The sequence below is a fragment of the Stegastes partitus genome, unplaced genomic scaffold (genome assembly GCF_000690725.1).
Source record: "Stegastes partitus isolate 25-593 unplaced genomic scaffold, Stegastes_partitus-1.0.2 Scaffold1103, whole genome shotgun sequence".
Taxonomy (NCBI): Eukaryota; Metazoa; Chordata; class Actinopteri; family Pomacentridae; genus Stegastes; species Stegastes partitus.
The window spans coordinates 166,042-186,694 of record NW_007578834.1 but is presented as its reverse complement, the minus strand read 5'-3'; the positions used below and the strand labels follow the sequence as shown (position 1 = coordinate 186,694).

Below are 20,653 nucleotides of genomic sequence, written 5' to 3'. Positions count from 1 at the left end.
TATATATAATTTTATCCGTGTAAATTTTTGCTCCCCGGGGGGTTTTTCCAGAGGTTCCTCCGTTAATCCTGTATGTAAATTGCAGCCAATAGATGCTGTTGTTGAGTTGGGCTGGGATTAGCAGGAGGCGAATGAGTTTCAATTTTACTGGATTACAGAACAAAGAAAGGGGAAAGGGACACCCTGCTCTGTTAAGGGAAAAACAGAAATAAACTAAGCAAAAATACACAAATAATAGACATTAAGACGTGCGGTCGAGGTCGTCAGTGCGATGCTCCGGATTACGATGTTTTAGCAGACGGCGCGGCTACATTGTGGATGGGAATTGTGAGCGTTTCTGATGGATTAAAACGGGGGAATAAACCTATTCCGGGATTGACAGCAGCAACAAGGCTATTTAATCGCTAATTAAGGTGAGATTTCGCTGTCTGTTTTCATATTTACGCGGGGTTATGTTGTGTGTTTTCGTGCGGGGCGTCGCTTTTTGTGTGTGTGCGTTGAGAAATTACAGATTATAACCTAATTTCGGAACTGGGGGAGGAGATGAAAGGAAAGTGCTAGCGCTAGCTAGCAAGACGGCTAGCGCTAACGAGTTTAAGCTAGCTAGTCGGCTAGCTCAACGTTATTATGCTATCGTTAGCTAATTAGCCAGCGTTTATTAGTTAGATTTATGTTAAGTTGCGTAGAAAGGGGTGCTGTTAGTTAGCAGTTGATTCGGTCTACGTGGACTCCTCCCTGTAACCTTGCGAGTGGGGTGCTAGCCCTTATTTATGACTGAAATACAGCTGCTTGTTAAATTATCCCCCCATGTAGTGCTATCACTCACTAGAAGGTTACCCAGCTAGTACAACAAAGCCAGCTAGCTAAAACAGCAAACGAGAAAGCAGGCGACACGTTTAAACTTCAGCGAATAATACGAGCACTGCTGATTTATTTCCAGCCTCGTTTCGCTGTAATGCGGTGCAGTAAACTTGCACAAGAAACAAGCAATGCTATTGACAACTATCGATAGTCTCATCTAAAAGTCACAGGGTCGGTCTTTGTCAAACTGTTAAAGCATCGCATAATCGAAGAGACAAACGTAAATAAGACAGAGTATTTAACACGAGTGACTCTGAAGCCAGACAGCATTACAGTGATATTTTGCTCCTCATTTTAATCTCAGCTGTCTGTGCTTGTAGTTTCTACAAGACGCGTTAAAGTTTGAAAAAAAGAGAAAAAAAAAGAAAACAGCTGACTGGAGGAAAACTTTGTCAGCTGGAACTGTCTGGAGACTTGAATTCAAAAGACAAGAAAGAAGAAACCAGATTGCACACACAGTCTCTCTCTCTCTCTCTCTTTTTTTTTCTTTTTTTTTGAAAGAACAGACCTTGATTTTTATTTATTGCACCCATGTCTCATATCCTGTGGTTTCAAGGTTTTTTTTTTTCTCCAGGGTCCAGCTTTCCAAAACAATTCCTTTCCACTCTCCTGTGATGTGAACTTAATTCTGTAGCCAGCTTTTTCCAGAAGCTCTCATCACAACAGACTGCTGCAGCAGACCTGTATGTGCCGTGTAATCTGGCATTTCAATGGGGTTATCCTGTTTGGAATTGTTAAAAGAAGCAATTTGACTATTTAGACCTTCTATTATTATGCTCAAATGGCCTGATGCCTCAAATAGCCCTATAAACTATCAAAACAAGTGCATCCATTGTAAAGCGGTTCCATAAAAATGGACAAAAGAGACTATGATAATGTGCTTGCTTCCTGTTATTCTACATATTTGCTTCTCTTCGTAATACATTAACATCACACTCGGGTTTCAAAGCTGTATAAACATCTAATTTGTCAACCGATATGTAGCTTTAATTTAGTTAAAGGAATATTAATGGCATAATTCTTCACATGTTAAGCTGAATTTTCTGGTTTCTTTGTTTACCGCTGAATGCTGCGTGGCTTTGCAGCAATTAAAAGTCATAACAGCAGCAGTGACGAAACGCTGCGGCCTCAGACAGACACAGGGTGTAAACAGAGAGATTATGTTGTTGTTTGTTGTAATTAAAACTTCGATAATGGCTGTCAAACCACACCCTGACTTACTGTAATCTGTGTGCAAGTATGAAAAAAAGCGTGGCAGTTGTCCTTTTTGGATTTCTTCCTTTTAGAAATGAAATATCCTTCGTGATTGGATGACTAAAAATGCACAATATATAGTGTCAGCTGGTGCATGCTATAGTTCTTGAAGTAGGAAAGAATTCAAGTGTGATTTAGCTCTTCAGTTATGTTAGCAATCCAACTGTTTGCCAGGCCACAAAACAGTGAAACTGAGCAGCCAGTTCTGAACAAAACATTTGTCTTAAAGGCCTTTCATACGTTCCAAACTGGTGTTCTCACTCGTCTTTCCTAATTCGACCTCGTCTGAGGCCTGTGTACTCGCAGACAGGCTGATGGAAATCTATCCAACCCTCTTGTTAGTTTGCTGTACTTCTTATGGCAGGAGAAATTTACCCTAAAGTGCACTAAAGACCCGCAGTGACAGAATTGGGTGTGGTTTCAATTCTATTTTAATTTGGCACTCGAACATGCCGCTTACGCCAGCCTGAATCGATGGCATTGTGCGGCACGTAAACACAATAACGCAAAACGGCGTCATAAACAATACAAATAAAAACTCAATCCGCACTGCTTGTCATGGCTGAATCCAAATGGCAAATCTCTATCGAGCATCAGCGCTTTAAAACTACGAAAACATTAAATCAGAATCACCCCCAGAGACTTACATTGTAAATAAACAAAGTGTCTGTTTACATTCAGATTTACTCACAGTGTGTACTTCCTTAAAGCGTATTGAATGCACTTGTGTCCTCATTAAAAATTAGCAGCACAGTTTCGTGGCGTGTTACCACCACCTGTGGGTCAGTGGATAGTGTTAAACCCTGGAAAAGAATGTGTGTGTCGTGTCACGATATCACCAGGGTTGCATCTCCGCTACCTGCTGCTGTCTGTCAGAGATCTAACGTCACACGACATGCTCGATTGCAGCGCAGCCATTTATTCTGGCTCCGGAAATCTGTGATCTCACCTGATTTTTAGCTTCAGCCTTCAACCTGAGCGCAGGTCTAATGAGCCAGAATAATTGGAAACACCTGTGTGTGTGAACAGGGTGTTTAAAGTCCCAGTGAATTTCCACATCCCGAAAACTCTCACATTATTAGGATGTACGACTAACGGTTGCATTTTGACATATTTCTTCAAACATAATTGAGTTAATCTGCAGGCCTTTATTTGTTCATTGTGAGTGTGTTAGCTCTTTTATCTAGTGCAGTGTTAATAACAGTGACCTCTTGAGCCACAAGTACAATCCCAAAGACGTGTTGATGCATTTACAAGGAGACAGAGCAATGTGGTGGACCAGGTGCAGTCCCTGTAGCCATACTGGGCCATATGAGCACCAACAAGAGCACCTTGTTCAAGGGTAAAATCTCACTGTGGTGCATTCTTAACACTATTTAAACCACCTTAGTCATCATGAAACGTATTATATGTACATTGACCTTCTCAGCAACATTACCTGCTCATCTTGTGTGCATGTGAAGCACGGCAGAGATTTGGGGCTTATGTCGGGTATTGATCTGGAAAGTGTAAATTCTTAAGGCCTTAATAATTGGTGATGTTTTATTTGCCCTTTTTGCTCCGTGTGATAATGTTTTGCCCTTTATGAAAAAGGACGCAATAAAATGGTGACAACAAGCTGTGATAGGTACCTCATTTTTTTTTCTTCTGTTTTATGCGATCATAAATATTTATTCCTGCCACTCTTGTCAGTAAACAGCGTCATCACATTACAGATCGTTTTGGGTCCTCTTAAACTGGATTTATTAAATTCACTTAAAGGTTAGTTCCAAATGACACTTGGGCAGTTTGCCCAGGATTTTAAAATGCAGGAAAAGAAACCCTGCAAGATGCATATATCATAACAAGTGATAAAAATGTAAAGAGGTGGAGGCTGTTTCTGTATCCTTGGTTCTACTAATCAGATTTTTAGCAAAATAGTTTCTAAAAATACCTCAGTAGCTTTTTACAGGTAATTGGATTTGTCTTTTTATAGGAACAGTATGTAAAGCTAAATGACAAAATCCTTTATGTCAAACAGTAACAAAACCTGTAGCTTCTACTAGCGAGGATTGATTTTTGTGAGTTTAGAGAATAACTGAGCTTTTGTTGAAGTGACTGTCTGGATGAAATCACAGTGAATAGTCCTGGCATGTTCACAAAGTTTGCGTCATTCACTATCAACAGAGCAACTGGGGGATTTACATCAAAGAATCTTTCCTTTTTTTCCCCCTAAACTTCATAATAGACTTGTGGGTATTGTGCTTTGCTTTATTTATGAACATAGTTTCAGACTGAACTGTTCAATATTCTCTGAGAACCATAGCAGCACTGTGACATTATGCTTGAGCTTCCTCTCGCAAAGCAATTGACATGGCATTATCCTGAGCCTCCGCTTATCCCCACCGTTCTCCTCCTCGCTACTTCCTTTGCCTTTTAAATATGTGAGGGAAAGAGGCCATCTATTTCGAGGCCATAATAATTTAGGAGGGGGCTAATGTTTGCTGTGGCCTCAGGGGAGGCAGATTTAGATGGCCAATAGACTTGGCATGTTCAGACTGGTGCAGCTGAACCCCACCACACCCACCCTCCTCTTTCTCTCCCTACCTCTCTGTCCTCTCTCTATTGAGTCAGTGGTTTGGGTTTGCCAGAGGCTAGTATAATGGTTCCCAGTGTCTGGAGAGATTAAAGGCCAGAGCTGCATTGTTCAAATGCCCCGAGATTAGTTTCCAAGGAGACGGGTTTCAGTTGCCATGAGAACATAGTGCCTGGCTTTAGCCGAGCAGTTTTTCTTCAACACTTCCTATCTGTTTTGCCTCTTCACTTTTATTTCCATCTTGTGTTTCAGAGTTTGTTATTGATAGGATGTTTTTTTGCTCAGATGTATTGTGTGTGTACCTGCAGCCATGGTAGAAACCTGAGGACTCGTCTTGGTCATCTAAAGTCAATATCTCTTTTCCTGCGCCATCTGTCAAGGAGAAAATAAAGTGGACAGAGGCTCATATGACGTCATCTGAGTGCTCTGTTATCCTCAATTGACAAAGGCAAAACCATAGACTCCTGATTTTTTTTTGATGGATCTGGCTTTTAGGTATGCTTGCAGCGTGGGTCTATGGATGGAAATGTCTGTCAGACGATCCATATTTTTACTTAATGGATTATCATCAAATTTTGTATATAGATTCTTTAAAGCACTTTTCTTTAAATGAAATTTGCTGCCACACTCTGCACTTAGACTTCCAAACACATAGGCTGCATAAATATGATATACTTCCAATACAGCCACATTTTTACACGTACTTATACACATAGGATCTGATTGTGTTATCGCAGCAGAGCATGCACGTAGCCCTTGTGTTGGCTATGGTCTCCGGCGGATGAAACCTCCTGACTCAGATGATCCCCTACCATCACCATAAAGCTGATACCTTTTTAGAAAACAATAAAATGTGTGAGTTACATCTGGCGGATGGCGTTTGCAGTGCGTGGGGAAGGATTTGGAATGGCTTTACCGTGGCCTGCGAGCTCGCTAGATCCCCAAGGGATCCTAAGAGAGGTGATAGACGAGAGAGAGAATAGATGGAGGGCGGGTGAGGCACGGAAAATGAAAACAAATGGCTGTGCAGGGCAGGAAGGCATTTATGAGGCATATGACAGGAAGAGGAGTGTCGGAGGGGTGGTTCTGCTTCTGAACTCCAGCTATAATAATGTCCAGTTGGATTCTGCTCTGCTTTGTGTTTGATGTTAATGTCACCATGCTCGTACACTAAAGGGGCTCATTTTCAGCAAATTATTCAAAGTGTCACATGTCCCCTGAATGTGTTTTTCAGTTTTCCTGCTCGAAATACTGCGAAGGTGGTTAATTTTAGCATGACTAAATAGATCCTGGTTCTAGTCCTGTTCTTAACGGGTTCATAACAGCTTTATTGGGAATTTGGCTGTGTTAAAATGCAGTACATGTGAGCACATAGAGCAGGAGAGAAGCAAACAGGTTTACAGGGCTGGCGCTGGCTGATTTTAGGTTGCACTGAAGCTAAACGGGCGACATGAAAACACAGTGACCCACATATAGTCCTCCTTGATAGGTTTCATATCGCTCTTAAAGGCCCCACCATCTCTGAATATCCTTCAGCATTACAATTTCCACAGTGCTTTAACATCAAAGCTAATGGTAAGCACATTAGCCACACAACATTCTAACTCTAAGGATTTGCTATCGTTGTTGGGACTTTGCCATCAAAGATAAATGTAATCCACTTGATGTTCAGTTCCTTAGATGCTGGGAGTGCATGAAGACTCTTGTGTTCACTCTTGCAGCAAGCATTTGGTGTGATTTGCTTGTGGCTGATACATTTTAGAGTTAGCAGAAGCAGCTCTGAAAAGTAAAAAAAAACCTGGTGGACTACAAGGGAGTTGTTCGTTTGGAAATACTTGGAAGCAGCAGACAGTGAAGAGGCAGGATTATACCATTTTTTAGCTTAACAACTATTGATTCCTGAGTGTCTGTTTTGAAAATTCTCACAAGGTTTTAAAGTTGGGAGGCTATATAACTAAGGGTGAGTCAATTTAACCTAACCCTTCATATTCTAACAGTTTTTATTCTACACCTCCCAAGTTTTTAAGACATTAGAAAGACAATAAAAATTGATTTTCACCACATGGGACCTACTCAACATGTTCACACTGTCAGGATGGTAGCATGATGTTGTTATAGTATAGCTATAGAATCTGCCTTGTCAGTGTTATGATATAAGCATCCAAGAACAGGAAAAAGCCTCTGCCCTTTCTCACTTAATTCATCTCCCAGCCTCCAGTACCAGCTCAATAAAGCAATGAATACAAGCTTATATTTGCTTAAAGTCAAACCACATGCTGGACCTGCTTTGAATGCAGGTCACTGCTGCATGTGTACATGAATGCATCCTCAAAGACATACAGGGTTTGTCTATGTCTCACTGTGACTGCCTGCCCGAACTGTGTTCATCTGATTCCCGCAGAGGCATGGCTCAGATGAGGAAGCTGGCATGTGATGGCATCAGGACGAACTCCCGCGGCGAGCCACAGGTCCCTCTGGTGTCAGCCAGACAGGAGATCCTCACCAGCCTGGTGTCTGCCCTCGACTCAGTGGTACGTTCAAGATCCAGCAGCACACGCTGATCCTAATCGGTTGTGCCAAAATGATTAACCGCTCCGAGCAAATTAAAGAAAATTAGAAAAATAGATTAGTGTTGTAAGTCTTTCTTGTTTGTGTGGCTGTGCATTGAACACTGGGTGGAATTAAATATTTTGTTTCATGCCAAGAGAATAAGAATGCAGTTGTTCCTGTAATATAAGCTTTGTTAATGAACTTCTTATTTGCAGCTGTCGTCCTCAGAGTGTCTGGTAATGATTTATGGGTAAACGATTCCTGTGTCCTTGTTTTGCAGTGCATGGCGATGTCTAAGCTCAATGCCGAGGTGGCGTGCGTCACTGTTCATGAGGACAGCGTGATTGCTGTTGGCACAGAAAAGGGCAGAGTGTTCCTCAACTCCAGGAGGGAAATCCAGACAGACTTCTACAAGTTTTGCCGTAAGCCCTGCTCTGAGTTTTGCTTTCTATTATTCATCCTTGATAGAGCATTGATCACTCTCATTACAGCTACAGCTGTGAGGCAGTTGCACAAAATGCACCTGAGTCACTTTTGTTTTGTGATTGCACAAATGCAGATTCATCGAAAAGCTTCAATTACTGCAGCAGCTTGCAGTTTTGCTCAATAGAAAATTACTTTAACATGAAATAATCAAATCAACAGAGCAGGTGCAGTCATCACATTTTGCCTTTAATCAGATAAAATGATATATCAACAAACTGTCTTGTCACATCTCATGTAGCAAAAACCATTTGATGTATTATGTTTGCAAAACTACATTCAGTACTTCTCACCACTGTTGGTGCTTTATTAAATAAAGACATGTTTAAATTTATGTTGCAGTTTGAGGTTTAAATGGGAGCGATAGATCCAGATAGTTCCTAAACAGAATTAAACAAACTAACTGAGAATATTAGCAATTTTATAATAAATCTGATTCAATTGGGCATTTAAAATATGATGTTGATGTGCAGTTTTTTTTTTTTTTACACTAAGCGCTGACAGGAAGTGAAATACTTGAAATACCCAAATTGTCAGCCCTTTCATGCTGCCCTCATTTCCAATAAACAAACTAGCATGCAAGGTTGTAAGCTGAGCCATATGTCAGGCATTAAACTCCACCCGTTGACCTTGGGAGGTAACGCAAAACAGCAAATACTGTTCTCAGACTTACCAGTAGCACCAGTTTGGAGCACTGTGGCGTCCCATTCGTTTTGTCAGGGTTTCTCTACAAGGTGGAATTAAATTTTCCAACTTGATACCAGGAGCGTCACCTCAATTTTGCTTTGTCAGTAAAGAAATAGAATAGAAATAAACCTTTTGTTTATGGTTTTATTTACGTCCTTCAACAACAACAAATGAGGTGCACTTGAACTAAATGGCGTAATGTTGCATTCTTAATTGCCATTTGTTGGAGATTCTTTACATTTATCTGGACACACTGTTGGGAAAAACAACTCATTTGTTTTATATGGGACTATTTTTCAAAAGGTGGCATATTCATTACTTTTAGAAACAAGCCTCTCAATCATCTGTTTTTTGTTGTTGTTTTTTTAACCTTTGAAGACAAGAAACTGACTCTATTGGGGTAAAAAAGTAGTGAAGAGAGTTTACTTTCTCCAAAATCATACCATAGGTCATTTGGACAGACAAGCATATGAAATATTCATGTTGCTTTTTTTTAAAAAAAACATTATTGAAAGTTGTTACTGTAATGTGGATTTTGCCATTTGGCTTTAGGGGTGCCATGCGTGCAAAACCTGACCACAGCGAATGCCCATACCAAAGACCAGGAAGGCGATCTCAGCAAACTGAGTAAGGATAACGAGCACAGCAAACCGAGAGCTCCATCAGACGCCCAATCCAACATCTTTGTTCTGAGGAAGATGGTGGAGGAAGTCTTCACTGTACTTTACAGTAAGAAGTCAGCAAACTCAAGCAGCTTTTCACTGAAGCACTCTCCCATTCTTCAAGATAATTGTAGACACAGTATAATTTTCGCTCTTAAGCAGCCACTTTAGGGTTTTTTTTTTCCTAATACTGTATAGCAAAGTTCTCACACTGCCTCATGTGACGTGCAGGTGAGGCTGTGGGAAAGAGCAGCCTGGTCCCTGTGCCTTATGAGTGGATCCAGAAGGACCCCGGCTGTGTTGTGGCCCACGGTTTGCCTGAAGGAGTCACCCTGAAGAAGCCCTCCGAGTATGACACTAAGACACTGATGAAGATCCTGGAGCAGAGCCACCGCATCCAGTTCACAGTAAAAAGGTGAGACTGTGAAATGCAACGCCGATGTGTGTTGTAAGCTGCTGTTTTCAATAGCAGATTGCTTCCGGATCTTTTATATTCACATCTAATACTGCCAACATGGAAACAAAGACTGTAGCCTCTAATGCTTTGCAGAGATGCATACTTGTGTGTGGCTGGAAGCACATAGTTGCCTTGATATCCTCTGTCGTTAGTTATTGGTAGCAGACAAGCTGTTGTGTATTAGTTCTGGATAGACGGGGTTTTATTCCAGCTTGAGAAAAACACTCTCTCTGGTTACACATTACTCTCCCCAGGACATGTTTGCCTCAAAAAATAACTGGTTATATTTAACAGCATCTATTACAGCAGCTGGATGGGGAGCTGTCAAAATAGCCAACAGCAGCTACGCTTGTTGCAAAAAGCCTTTTTATATTTTGTACAGATAGAAAATAATAATTCAGGAATAATTCCAAAGGGGCCAAATTTGATGCCTTTTAGACAAATTTCGAAGCCATTCGTAGTAGTTTACACACATATATGTGGCATAAAAGCAGTGATTTGTGCCATGTTCCCTGCATTTCCTCTGTGCAGTATGGACTTTAAATAATCAGTTATAGCCCCTAAAAGGCATTCAAACTGAAACCACCTCTGCAATATACAAGAGGCTTTAATATTTATTTCAGTTTGCAATCCATGAAGATCCATGAATTGCCAGATACCAAAACTCTTCCAAAATGGCAGAAATCCTTCAAATCTTTGGTTTCAATAGTCTCCAAATAAACCAGAAGTTTGCAGTAGAGTGTTGCAGATCTGGTCAGTATCACCAGATTGTGTCACAAGAATGGGTGTTACAATTTCTTTTTGGACTTGCACAATGTCTTAATTAGACCATCAGCTGTAAAAACAAAAAAACAAAAATGCAACCATGTTGTTGTAAAAGAGTTCCTTCTGTGTGCACTGACATAAACTGTCACATGCCTTTTGCCACAACAAATCAGGGATTTCCTGTTGCTACTAGTGTATAATGAAGTTGAATATAATCAGACTGAACAGACGTACAGCGCTGCGTAACCGTGCTGCAATTAATTTGTGTTTGGTCTGTTTACAGCCTGTTTTCGTGGAAAAGCACAGGACTAGAGGCAGAGCTAAAATACCATTATAATTAAGAATGACTTTTTGTACAACGTTATCAAAGGGGATGTCGTAACCAAACAGATACATTTTTCCATAGAAGAGCTGCTGTTCTTGCTGCAAATGTTAATATAACCCAAGACAGTGATACTCTGATGTAGGTACTATGTTTTTGATTCTGATTTATTTATTTTTTGTCCCTGGACAGGCAAGCAGAAGATTTGTCCCGAGAAGCCAAGCCCAGCACCGATGTCAATCACAACTCTTCCACCACTGCCATGACACAGAGCAGCCATGGCCCAGGGAAGACTACCGCCCAGGTAGTCACATCATCAAGTCCCGCCACTTCCAGCAACTCTGTTCTGTCAAACTTCCTGTACGGCATGCCCATGTCCTCCAAACCCCACCCAGACGGCAAGCTGGATTTTAAACCGATGTCCCTTCTCAACCTGGGCAAGGACAGGCTGGCCAACTGGACAGCAGGGACGGACAAGAGCACCTCGGTCAAGGACTGTGCTAGCAGTGGTAAGTTGAGCACACGTGTTAAACGGGTGGATCATAACAATGAGATTTGGGCTCACTGAGTCAGTCACTGCGTTATCAGTAAATACAGCGAGGAGAATGTTGGCTTTTTTCAGCCAGTATTGTGTGAATTTATTCAGTGAAACGAGGTAAAAATTCAAGATTGACACAACACTCGAAATAATGAAAAGTAAAAACTCTGTATGAAAAAAGAAAAAAAGTGTTTCAGACTAAGTGCTTCAACTGATGCCTCCGGTGTGCCTCGATAAAGTGTTGAATTTACAGCGTGCTTTGAAGTCAGTTTATTGTATCGTTCATTATTTAATTCAAGCAGCACTTTCACTTGTTACACTCATATCTGTGAAGGAATCTCGCTTATTTACGCTTGAAATCTCAGCAAAAGTCACAAGTGTAAATCTAAAAAACACTGCAAACAAGACCCACTGGGTTTGATTCTTTTCTTTTCTTTTTTTCTTTTATATTCTTTTTCATATTTTAGCAAATATGCACCTTTGCTGTGAATTAATTAAGCTAGGTAAGACAGTGAAATGCTTAATGCATGGATTGAACTGAGTGTATTTAATTTGTCTTTCATTTTTAGATGAGACAACAAGACTACCTGGTGAGCAGGGTCAGAGCCCTCCTGGCATCCACATCTCTAAGAGGCTACTCTTCTCCATCGTGCATGAAAAATCAGGTAGGCTTCGTTATATTACTACGAAGATGCCTGCAGCTGGCTGTATTTTAAATGTATAGCATAAAAGCATCAGTAAGGATATTTAAAGTTAGACAGATTGAGCAAGTAAACATCTTATGTGACACGCAAAAATTCTACAGTATATTTGGAATAATTTGAGTCACTGTGCTAACATGTGTGCCAGATATATTGAGTGACAGACTTTTTTTTAATCTCTTACGTCTCCCGCCACATTTCAAGCCAACATCAAAGATTTTTTCCTCAGATTTCTTCTCAATTGGCTTCAAATGTGCATAAAAGGCTGTCACCGTGTTTCACTGCCTGTATCACACCTTCACTGAGGTTTTTTTTTTTTTTTTTTTACAGCTGCAACATAACAGTAGTTGCTAGTTAGTTACACTTGAACAGTTCTGTCTTGCCGCACTGATTTCATTATGCTCTCATGTCTGTATTGTTTAATATGAAGCTATAACCAGCAGCCTGTTAGCTTAGCTTAGCATGAAGACAGAACACAGAGGGAAACAGCTGGTCTGTCACTGTCCAGTAGTAACGAAACCCACCCGCCTGCACCACTGGAGCTCAATAATTAGTACACTTGTCCTGTTCTGAAACCATACAAAAAGAGTGTGAAAACTACAAGTTGGAGGGTTTATGGGGGAGCGCGTGCAACACAGCTTCTCGGCTCGGTGCAGTGATTTCCTGGATAACACCGGTAAAGTTGTTACCTGATGTTTTTACACTTTGGTCTTTGTACAAATGAAACAGACGTGTTAATTAGTGAGCTGTAGAGGTGCTGGTGGAAGGATTTTGTTAGCTTTGGATGAGCTATGTTCATCCTTTTTTCAGTGTTCATGCTGAGCAATCTACTGTATCTGCTGGGTGAAGCTTCGTATTTACAGACATGGGAGAGTGGTATCGATCGTCTTGACTCAGCAACAACACAAATAAGCCTGGATTGTAGAGCAGCCCAATATTCGATACTGCAATGTTAGCTAACAAGAAACTGCTGTATAGAAATGCAAAAGACATGTTTGAGGTAATTATGCAGCTTTAATGTCAACATTGTTTGTCCAAAACCAGTTTATTTTCCAGTTTACAGCTCAACTGGCACATTTTTGAATATCTTGGTCACAATTTGCAATAACCACATTAAAGGGACGCTAATGAATATATCTAGCATAAAATATGTAGAAACAAAACAGAAGGATTTAAAAACATCCATCATGATTAGCCTCAAACTGCAGCATCAACCAGCCTACAATATGTTATTAAGTTCATTGTTCTGTCAGACAACAGAAATTAAAATCTACTATCCTACAGGAGGATTTTCTGTGTTTTGTTTTGCGTCTTCTCTTGTGTTGTTGCTGGGATTTGCAGGCTCACATGTACATTAGCCAGGCATTGTTTACTGAACCAAGGCTGAACTGTACTAACCCTTAACCATTAAGTGCTAAGCTACTAAGATGTCAAGAGTAATCCTTTAAGACGATTTCACTGATTTACCGAGTTGACATTGAGTAGATGAAGAAGATTAATTTCAGACCTTAAGCACTGCAATGAAATGAAACACACCTGAATGCTAAAGCTCTTGTAAACTTTAATAAAAGAAGCAGCTTTCTGTGTGTTCCATTACGTGTAAAGCATTGACATGAGCTCTTGACTTTGTTTTCTTTTTTCTCGCAGAAAAATGGGACTCATTCATTCGAGAAACTGAAGATATCAACACATTGAGAGAATGCGTTCAGATCTTGTTCAACAGCAGATATGGTGAGGGAGGCCTCGCTCTTTGCAGTTTGATTTTTGCATCATTATCACACACAGGATGCAATTAAAAAAAGGTACCTCTGCCTCCTCAAACATTTGTTCAAGCACAGTGATGATTCTGTGCGTATCTATCCATGTTGATAGATTGGGGTCAGTGCTGTGGTTTGATCATCTTTTCTTCAGCCATACATAGAAATGCCTTTGCGGCAAACTGTTAATTTCTACAAAAAGAAAACTGTCAAAAGGGCAGCTTAACTAGAAGAAATATCCAGCTGGTTATAAGTCCTCTTATTTAGATATTTGCATTGTCTTGCTACTTATTTGAAGGCACTCAAAGATTGCTTGCCAGCAAACCACCTGCGGTGCACTCATACAGTTTCCACATTATGACTCATGGGATCTGTTTTTTTCTTCTTTTTTTTTATCTCAGCCCAAAGCACCAATTATCATCCCTTTAAAGTGTAATTCTCATTTAGGCAGAATTATCTTAACTTGTGTAGATCTTACATGGGGCTGTGCGTCCCACTGGCGGCTGCTTTTTCTTATGCAAATTAATGTTTGTCGTGTATTAGATGTATCCATTTGAAGAAAAGAAACACCATTACATAGAGTTTAACTGAATATCTCGACAATGTTCTTTAATTATGTGCATTATGTGTCAGTGTGAAACCTTTTTTTTTTTTAATGTTTTCTGCCTCCAGCTGAGGCGCTGGGTCTAGATCACATGGTGCCTGTCCCCTATCGCAAAATAGCCTGCGACCCAGGGGCTGTGGAGATCATCGGCATCCCTGACCAGATCCCCTTCAAGAGGCCGTGCACATATGGAGTTCCTAAGCTCAAACGCATCCTGGACGAGCGCCATGGAATCCGCTTCATAGTCAAACGGTAACCAGTGTTTTAAGACTGCAGTTGGCAAGAGAAAGAAAGGAGCAGCAGGGAGAAGTTACATTTTTGTGCAATAAATTTGTTTTAGGCAGACCTAAATCTTTGGGATATATTCTTATTGCCAGGCTGTTTGAAGTAACACAAGATTAGATTTTTAAGGAAACACACTAATGCATACTTTTATGAAAGTCTAATTTAGTCACTGAGTGCAGATCATAGTTTACCCACTTGATACTTAATTATCGGCAAACTACAGAATGGCACTGCTTCTGAAAGTTTCATTTGGAAAAGATTTTTAATAAGCAGCTACCAACCAAGCCAGCCCAAACCATCTGTCTGTGAAACGTCTGCTTCTTTCAGCACATGATGTCCCGCTGACTGGTAAACCATTTCCATTCATGTCCCAAATGACTTTTCTTTGCCAGCATATTGCGCTAATGGCTGCTCTTCCATCCATTTGTTTAAACTAATTTAAATGAGCCACCATGCCTTGTTTGAGATAACACATCTTTTAACGAATCCTGCAGGCAGCTCATTACTGTTAATACAATTAGGAAAGATTGAAAATGTGATTAATTCAGAATTACATCACATTGCCATTGTCTTTGAGGGATGTTCCAGATGCAGGCCCTGATGTGCTTCTTTAGCATGTTCATTGTTGACAGACTGCGATCATATTTAAACAAACTGATCGTTAATTCTGATGGTGGCTCCTTTTAACTGACACCGAAATTTTGCTCTCATTCAATGCCGCAGCCACCACGGCATTAATTATTCCCAGATAATATCAGATGTAATAGCCTCCCAGTTTTATTTCCATAGTATGAACAGTTTAATGTCAAAATTATAGGCAAACAGATCCACATGGACTTGATCTTGTCATTTGTCTGGTTTGTGTTAATAATGAAAACCACATTGAGCATACTAGAGGTTTAGCTTCAGCAAAGGCAGTGTGGTCGGTGACTGTCTGTTTGCCCGGCGCTGCAACAATGTGGTCTGGAGGGAAATATTGTCATCATTAATTACATGTTTAATTTGGTTTGATTTATTTATAGTCAGCGACATTTTGTCTGGTCATGGCAACGTCACAACTTCCACTTATCCAACTATCCGTACACGGGATGATATCTAACGATCATCAATAAAAAACAATAGAATTTCATCCTCAATGTCCTTAACATAGAACACCAGAATACCAGTTTGCATGATAACAAGATAGTATTCCTAAAAATAATGTGGAACAAACACAAGTCAGAGTTGATTATTTTCTAATAAAGATGCAAATATGTAACCATCTGAACCCCAAATTATGCTGGGTTTAAAAGGCATGTTACCTTTTTTTTTAACCGCTAAAATTACAGCCAGAAACTGTAAAATCATAAGTATATTCAAATTTTCACCTTTCTGATGGTCCTTGAACTACTCATCTGCGATTGCTACATTATCAAAAAACTTAAAATAAGGATCTTTAATCAAAATCATTATATTCTACATGCCTCATTTACACATTTGCTGAAAAATAAACAGTTTACTCTGACCAGATTCTGTTATAAACAGAAAGTTCTGTGCAATTCGGCGCAGCTTTGAAACCATCAGGTTCAACCAACAGTCACATGACACATGATTGTTCGGCGGAACTACAGGTTGTGTTTACACAGAGCAGACAGGACACAAGTATGGAAACAAGGAGCACAATATCTGTAATATGTAGGATCACTGTTTTTTTCCAGTAATAGTAACACCATTGGGCACTTGGAAATGTTGCACGTGTGGATTCCATTTTTTTTTTCTTCAATTTTTGCAAAATAAACAAAGAAATTTAGATTGTTAAAAAGCATTTATGTCATTGGAACTTTGTTGTACTGCACAAAAGGTGTATCTGAGTTCTCTCTACTTCCAGCCATTTTTGTGCAGCTTCCACAGAAACTTAGAATTGCAGTGAAAAATGAGCCAATAGTGGATAGAAAGTTGACATGAGGAAGAAATTGCTGAGGTTTGGAGGGTTAAAAGCACGTTACAGATCCGTTTTCAGTTTTAAACAGCTGGACTCTACCATTTCTGGCATGCATTACTTAAATTGACGTACACGGTGCATTTGCTGTTGAGTGTTTTCAGATGTAAATTAAAATGTGTTTGTTGAGTCATGGTGGCAACAGGACGTATATGTGGGATTGACTCCAAATATAACTACAGGGTGTGTTAATGATAATGAGGGATCATGTCACTTAGTGAAAAATTGCGGCTTACTGATGTGTTTGTAACATTTTGTGCTCAACAATTGAGCTGTATGACACAGTGGGAAAAAAAGACATTAGATTTTGGATACATACGTATTCGTTTGGTTCACTTTATTGCTGGTTTGCACATTCGTAGACAAACATAGAGGAATGTCACATGCCACCTGTAGGCGTATTAGTCTACGATGTAAAGCAGAATCAGATATGTTCTGAAATGGCCAGTATATGGAGATACACATTTTAAATTTGTCTTTCCATTGGCAACACATTCAGACAGTATTTTTGCTCTATTTTTGCACTATTTCGTTTCAGAATGTGTTGTTTTGTGGTGTCTTGAGCGTTGTGTAAAGCCTGCAGACCGTTGATGTAATTCAGCCGTGAGCTAATATAAAATGAGGTCATTTGACTTGTGTAAGTGATGTGACGAATTCATTATGGATGAAAATTACAAACTCCCAACTATACAATCTGTTTTATAGGATTTCACAAACAAGTGTAAATAAACAAGACCTAAAGAAACAATTGTGTGCAAAGATTAATTATAATCTCAGCAGGGCAAGAGTGTTTCAGCGGCAGACAGACAGAGCGGGAGCATCTGCCAGCAGGAGGGGGGAAGCAGTCCAGGCAAATATCACAACCACACGGTTATTTTTAGTCGGAGGGATTCAATGATAACAAAGGAACGACTCAATTACGTGATTTTTTTTGACTGAGACTGATTGTTTAAAGAGGCAGTTAATGTGCTTAAATAGCTGTTAATGAAGCATTCCTGCACATGTACACTGTTTGCATCAGGCTCTTTGCCCCGAGAGCTGAAATGGTATTTTGAACTCGGTGACTAACAGCCTGTCTTTGTTTTTGTATTCCAGAATGTTTGATGAAAGGATTTTCACTGGTAAGAGAGCGATTAATTTTGTTTTTGTTTTAATACCGTTCTCCTGTGCATATACGAGCTGTGATTTGGCCGCATTAATAAAACACCGCCGGTGGCTTCTCGCACCAGTGTCCCTAATTGCACCTGAAAATGTGGAAAACATTTTTCCGAATGGGAAGGTTTCTATGGGGGGGAAGGATTTTAAATTTGTCATTTAACAACTAGAAAAATGTCTTTTTCTAGATTTTCTTTGCCATCGGAGCAGACATTCAGCTTATTTTGTATTTGTAAAGTAAAACCTATTATCAAACATGCTCACAAATGTTTTTTTTTTTAGCATACTCACGTACTGCATTTCACCTAAAATAAATAATAACCTTTTTAAAAGTAGCATTTATTGCAGGGATGTTGCATCGCACTGCTTTAGTTTAAGCTGCTCGGACCTAATAAACTAGCAAGTGAGTGCGTGAGATAATAATTACTGTTTAGTCACCTGATTGGGGCACACAAACATTGACTTTTCAGTAAGAGTGGAGGGAAAATTAGAGCGAATTTGGCTCATCGCCCAAACATAGCATGCATTTTCATTAACGTGAGGAATGATCTGCTAGTTTTCAAAAACAGAACTTTGGGTAAAAATGTAATTATTTTGGTCGCTTTCCATGTTGGCTTCGCGAGGCTCTTCAGTCGGGCATTTAGCTGTACAGTATTCATCGGGATCTTTACAATTAATTACAGTTACTGGCTAACAGAAAAGTGCCCTGTCAAGTCTTTATTTATATATTTACACCCCACAGATGTTCTTCGCTAATGAGATGCACTGTTTGTTTATCGCCTGTGTCTTGTTTGTTGAAGCTGCTGGCAAGATTGCAAGGGAGGAGGGCAAGCATGACCTGGGCTCCACGCCTGAAGACAGCTTCCCTGACAATCTTACCATCCCACCCACCACCGCCGAGCTGGTCAGCAATCCTCACAGCAGCAGGTCGGAGCACGGCCCACGCACAAACTTAGCATTACCCTCGCAGACTTTGTTTGTAACGAAGAAATACGACGCAGTGGCATGCAGCCAAATTGTGTTGCTTTAATATCTGGCATAACTCATAGTAATTAAATTGTTTAAATAAGCTATGTGTGTGAGTGTGTAACAGAATTTATAATGCACATTTGGGTGTTGAGACGAGCTGTGAGAAGCTTAATTTTAGCTACAGCTCTTAATTCATACAATATTTTGGTTTTGGCTGTTTATAGCTTTTCTCCTCTGAGTGGCCATATGGTGGAACAGCAGTTTGTGAATGCTGAATAAAGAACACAGCACCGTGTCTATACAGTAAATTAGAACTAACAAGTTTACATTTGTAGAAAATTACACTTGAAATCTTAATAACAGGAAGAGATCACATGACATTGGTTTATTTTTTGGGGGGTTTTTTTGTAAGCGAAATATAAGAATAATCAGCATGATATGACAAAGCAGCTTTATCTTGAAGATAGCAGGTAATGATAAAATTTGATTTAAAAAACATAAGTGTTTGGCTCAGAAACCGCTTTATTTCTTATCATACAGTCTCAAAGGAGTCAGCTGACCTACAGGCCCTTTCAGACATGCTCTCCTGTCTGTTAATCTGATGGCATTTGAACGTGTCTTAAAGCGCACTTTTCTGCAAATGTCACAACGGCAATCTATTTAGGAACATTTCTGGAATAATTTCAGCATATTGAAAGTCTAAACTGCACACAGGTTCATTGTCAGATGTGCTTTGAGCTGTGTGAAGTGATATAAGGAAGCCGTTTTCCCCGTCCCCCCAATGTAGAACATCACAGAGAGCAAAAGTCACAGATTGCCAAAATCCCAAAACACCTTGCTTGTTCACGTAACCATCATATCTCCTACAAACTAAGATGTCCATAAAAATAACACTTTACTGCGATGAAAACACAGAATATGACAGATTGAGGAGACTCAGCAAAAGTGAATGTATAGGTTTATAAAATACCTGCAGCTGGATCCATTTGAGCATCTCCAAAGCAAAAGCAAAAGAGTTGCATTCACACACAAGGCACCAATAGCTTCAATAACTACTTATTATAAACGATAATCCCCATCATGGAGACTGGATCGATCAGGATCTAGCAGAAAGAGTCAGTGTGTATTTTAATTCACACAGAGTCACAGTTTATCAGCTTCAGTTAAACCATTTGTTACACAGCAGGTTTAGATTTAGTCTTTTGTTTATTAGCGCTTTTTAATGCATCATGTCACTTGATATGCTGTCCAGACTTGTGTTAATGACAAATATTGTGCAGGCCACATGGTTTTCTCTATCACTGCTGTGGGTTTGTCTGAATGAAGCCGTGAGAAAGGTTGTTTAAAAACTAGAATCCAGCAATCGTTCATATTCTATGTCTGTGCTGAAAAACAAAAAGATTTTTTATTTAATCTGTTTTGCCATTTGCAAATCACCAACACATTTTGCTTGACTTCAACAGATCAACAAGTGCTTGTGTGAGTCCGCTGGCCGACTGTGAAGCAGGTATGTGCTCTCTCAACTCTTTATGATATTTTGCTGCGTGAAGTAATAAATGATTTCAACCCTGAGTCTTAAATATGAGTTTTAACAGCCCTTGAAAGTCTTTTTCCCATCGTGTTTTGCAGTCCGATCACTTCCAACACATTCTATCACCTACTTAAATCTGTTTAACACGACCATAAAACACAGTGCCACACACTGATGGGAACTCGCACAGAATGAACTGTTCAATCCCCGCAGGTCCTTCAGGAGATTGCATTCCTTTGAGAAGGATTAAAACAGAGCCTCCAGACGGGGAAATCATTCAAGTTACAGTGCCAGGTAAGTCAGCACACGCTTGGTAACCGTTAGCTTTGAAAATTGTTCACTTCCAAAAATACAAACACAGTATCCAGACACAGTTTTTCATAGATTGTCCCTGACATACTGCAGGTCTGTGATACAGTGTCACAAGACCAAAAACCAAAAGACTGAGTTGCAAAATCTCTTTTAGAGGTGCAGGCAGTGCTTTCAGTTGTGTTTGGTCTGGCTAATGTGGAGATAATA

At 39.9% G+C, this 20,653-nt stretch overlaps 1 protein-coding gene across 1 annotated transcript in view; it reads left to right on the top strand.

The window, feature by feature from the left end:
* The first annotated feature begins 190 nt into the window (after positions 1 to 190).
* Positions 191 to 20,653, top strand: part of gtf2ird1 (GTF2I repeat domain containing 1) — a 36,921-nt gene continuing 16,458 nt past the window's right edge. Inside the window, exons 1-13 of the mRNA XM_008296143.1 lie at positions 191 to 413; positions 7,092 to 7,221; positions 7,521 to 7,662; positions 8,963 to 9,139; positions 9,304 to 9,487; positions 10,809 to 11,125; positions 11,724 to 11,819; positions 13,503 to 13,586; positions 14,285 to 14,468; positions 17,575 to 17,600; positions 18,435 to 18,561; positions 20,067 to 20,110; positions 20,348 to 20,428. Coding sequence (XP_008294365.1) covers positions 7,096 to 7,221; positions 7,521 to 7,662; positions 8,963 to 9,139; positions 9,304 to 9,487; positions 10,809 to 11,125; positions 11,724 to 11,819; positions 13,503 to 13,586; positions 14,285 to 14,468; positions 17,575 to 17,600; positions 18,435 to 18,561; positions 20,067 to 20,110; positions 20,348 to 20,428 — 1,588 coding nt within the window. The 5' untranslated portion in view covers positions 191 to 413; positions 7,092 to 7,095. The remainder of the gene's footprint in view (positions 414 to 7,091; positions 7,222 to 7,520; positions 7,663 to 8,962; positions 9,140 to 9,303; positions 9,488 to 10,808; positions 11,126 to 11,723; positions 11,820 to 13,502; positions 13,587 to 14,284; positions 14,469 to 17,574; positions 17,601 to 18,434; positions 18,562 to 20,066; positions 20,111 to 20,347; positions 20,429 to 20,653) is intronic.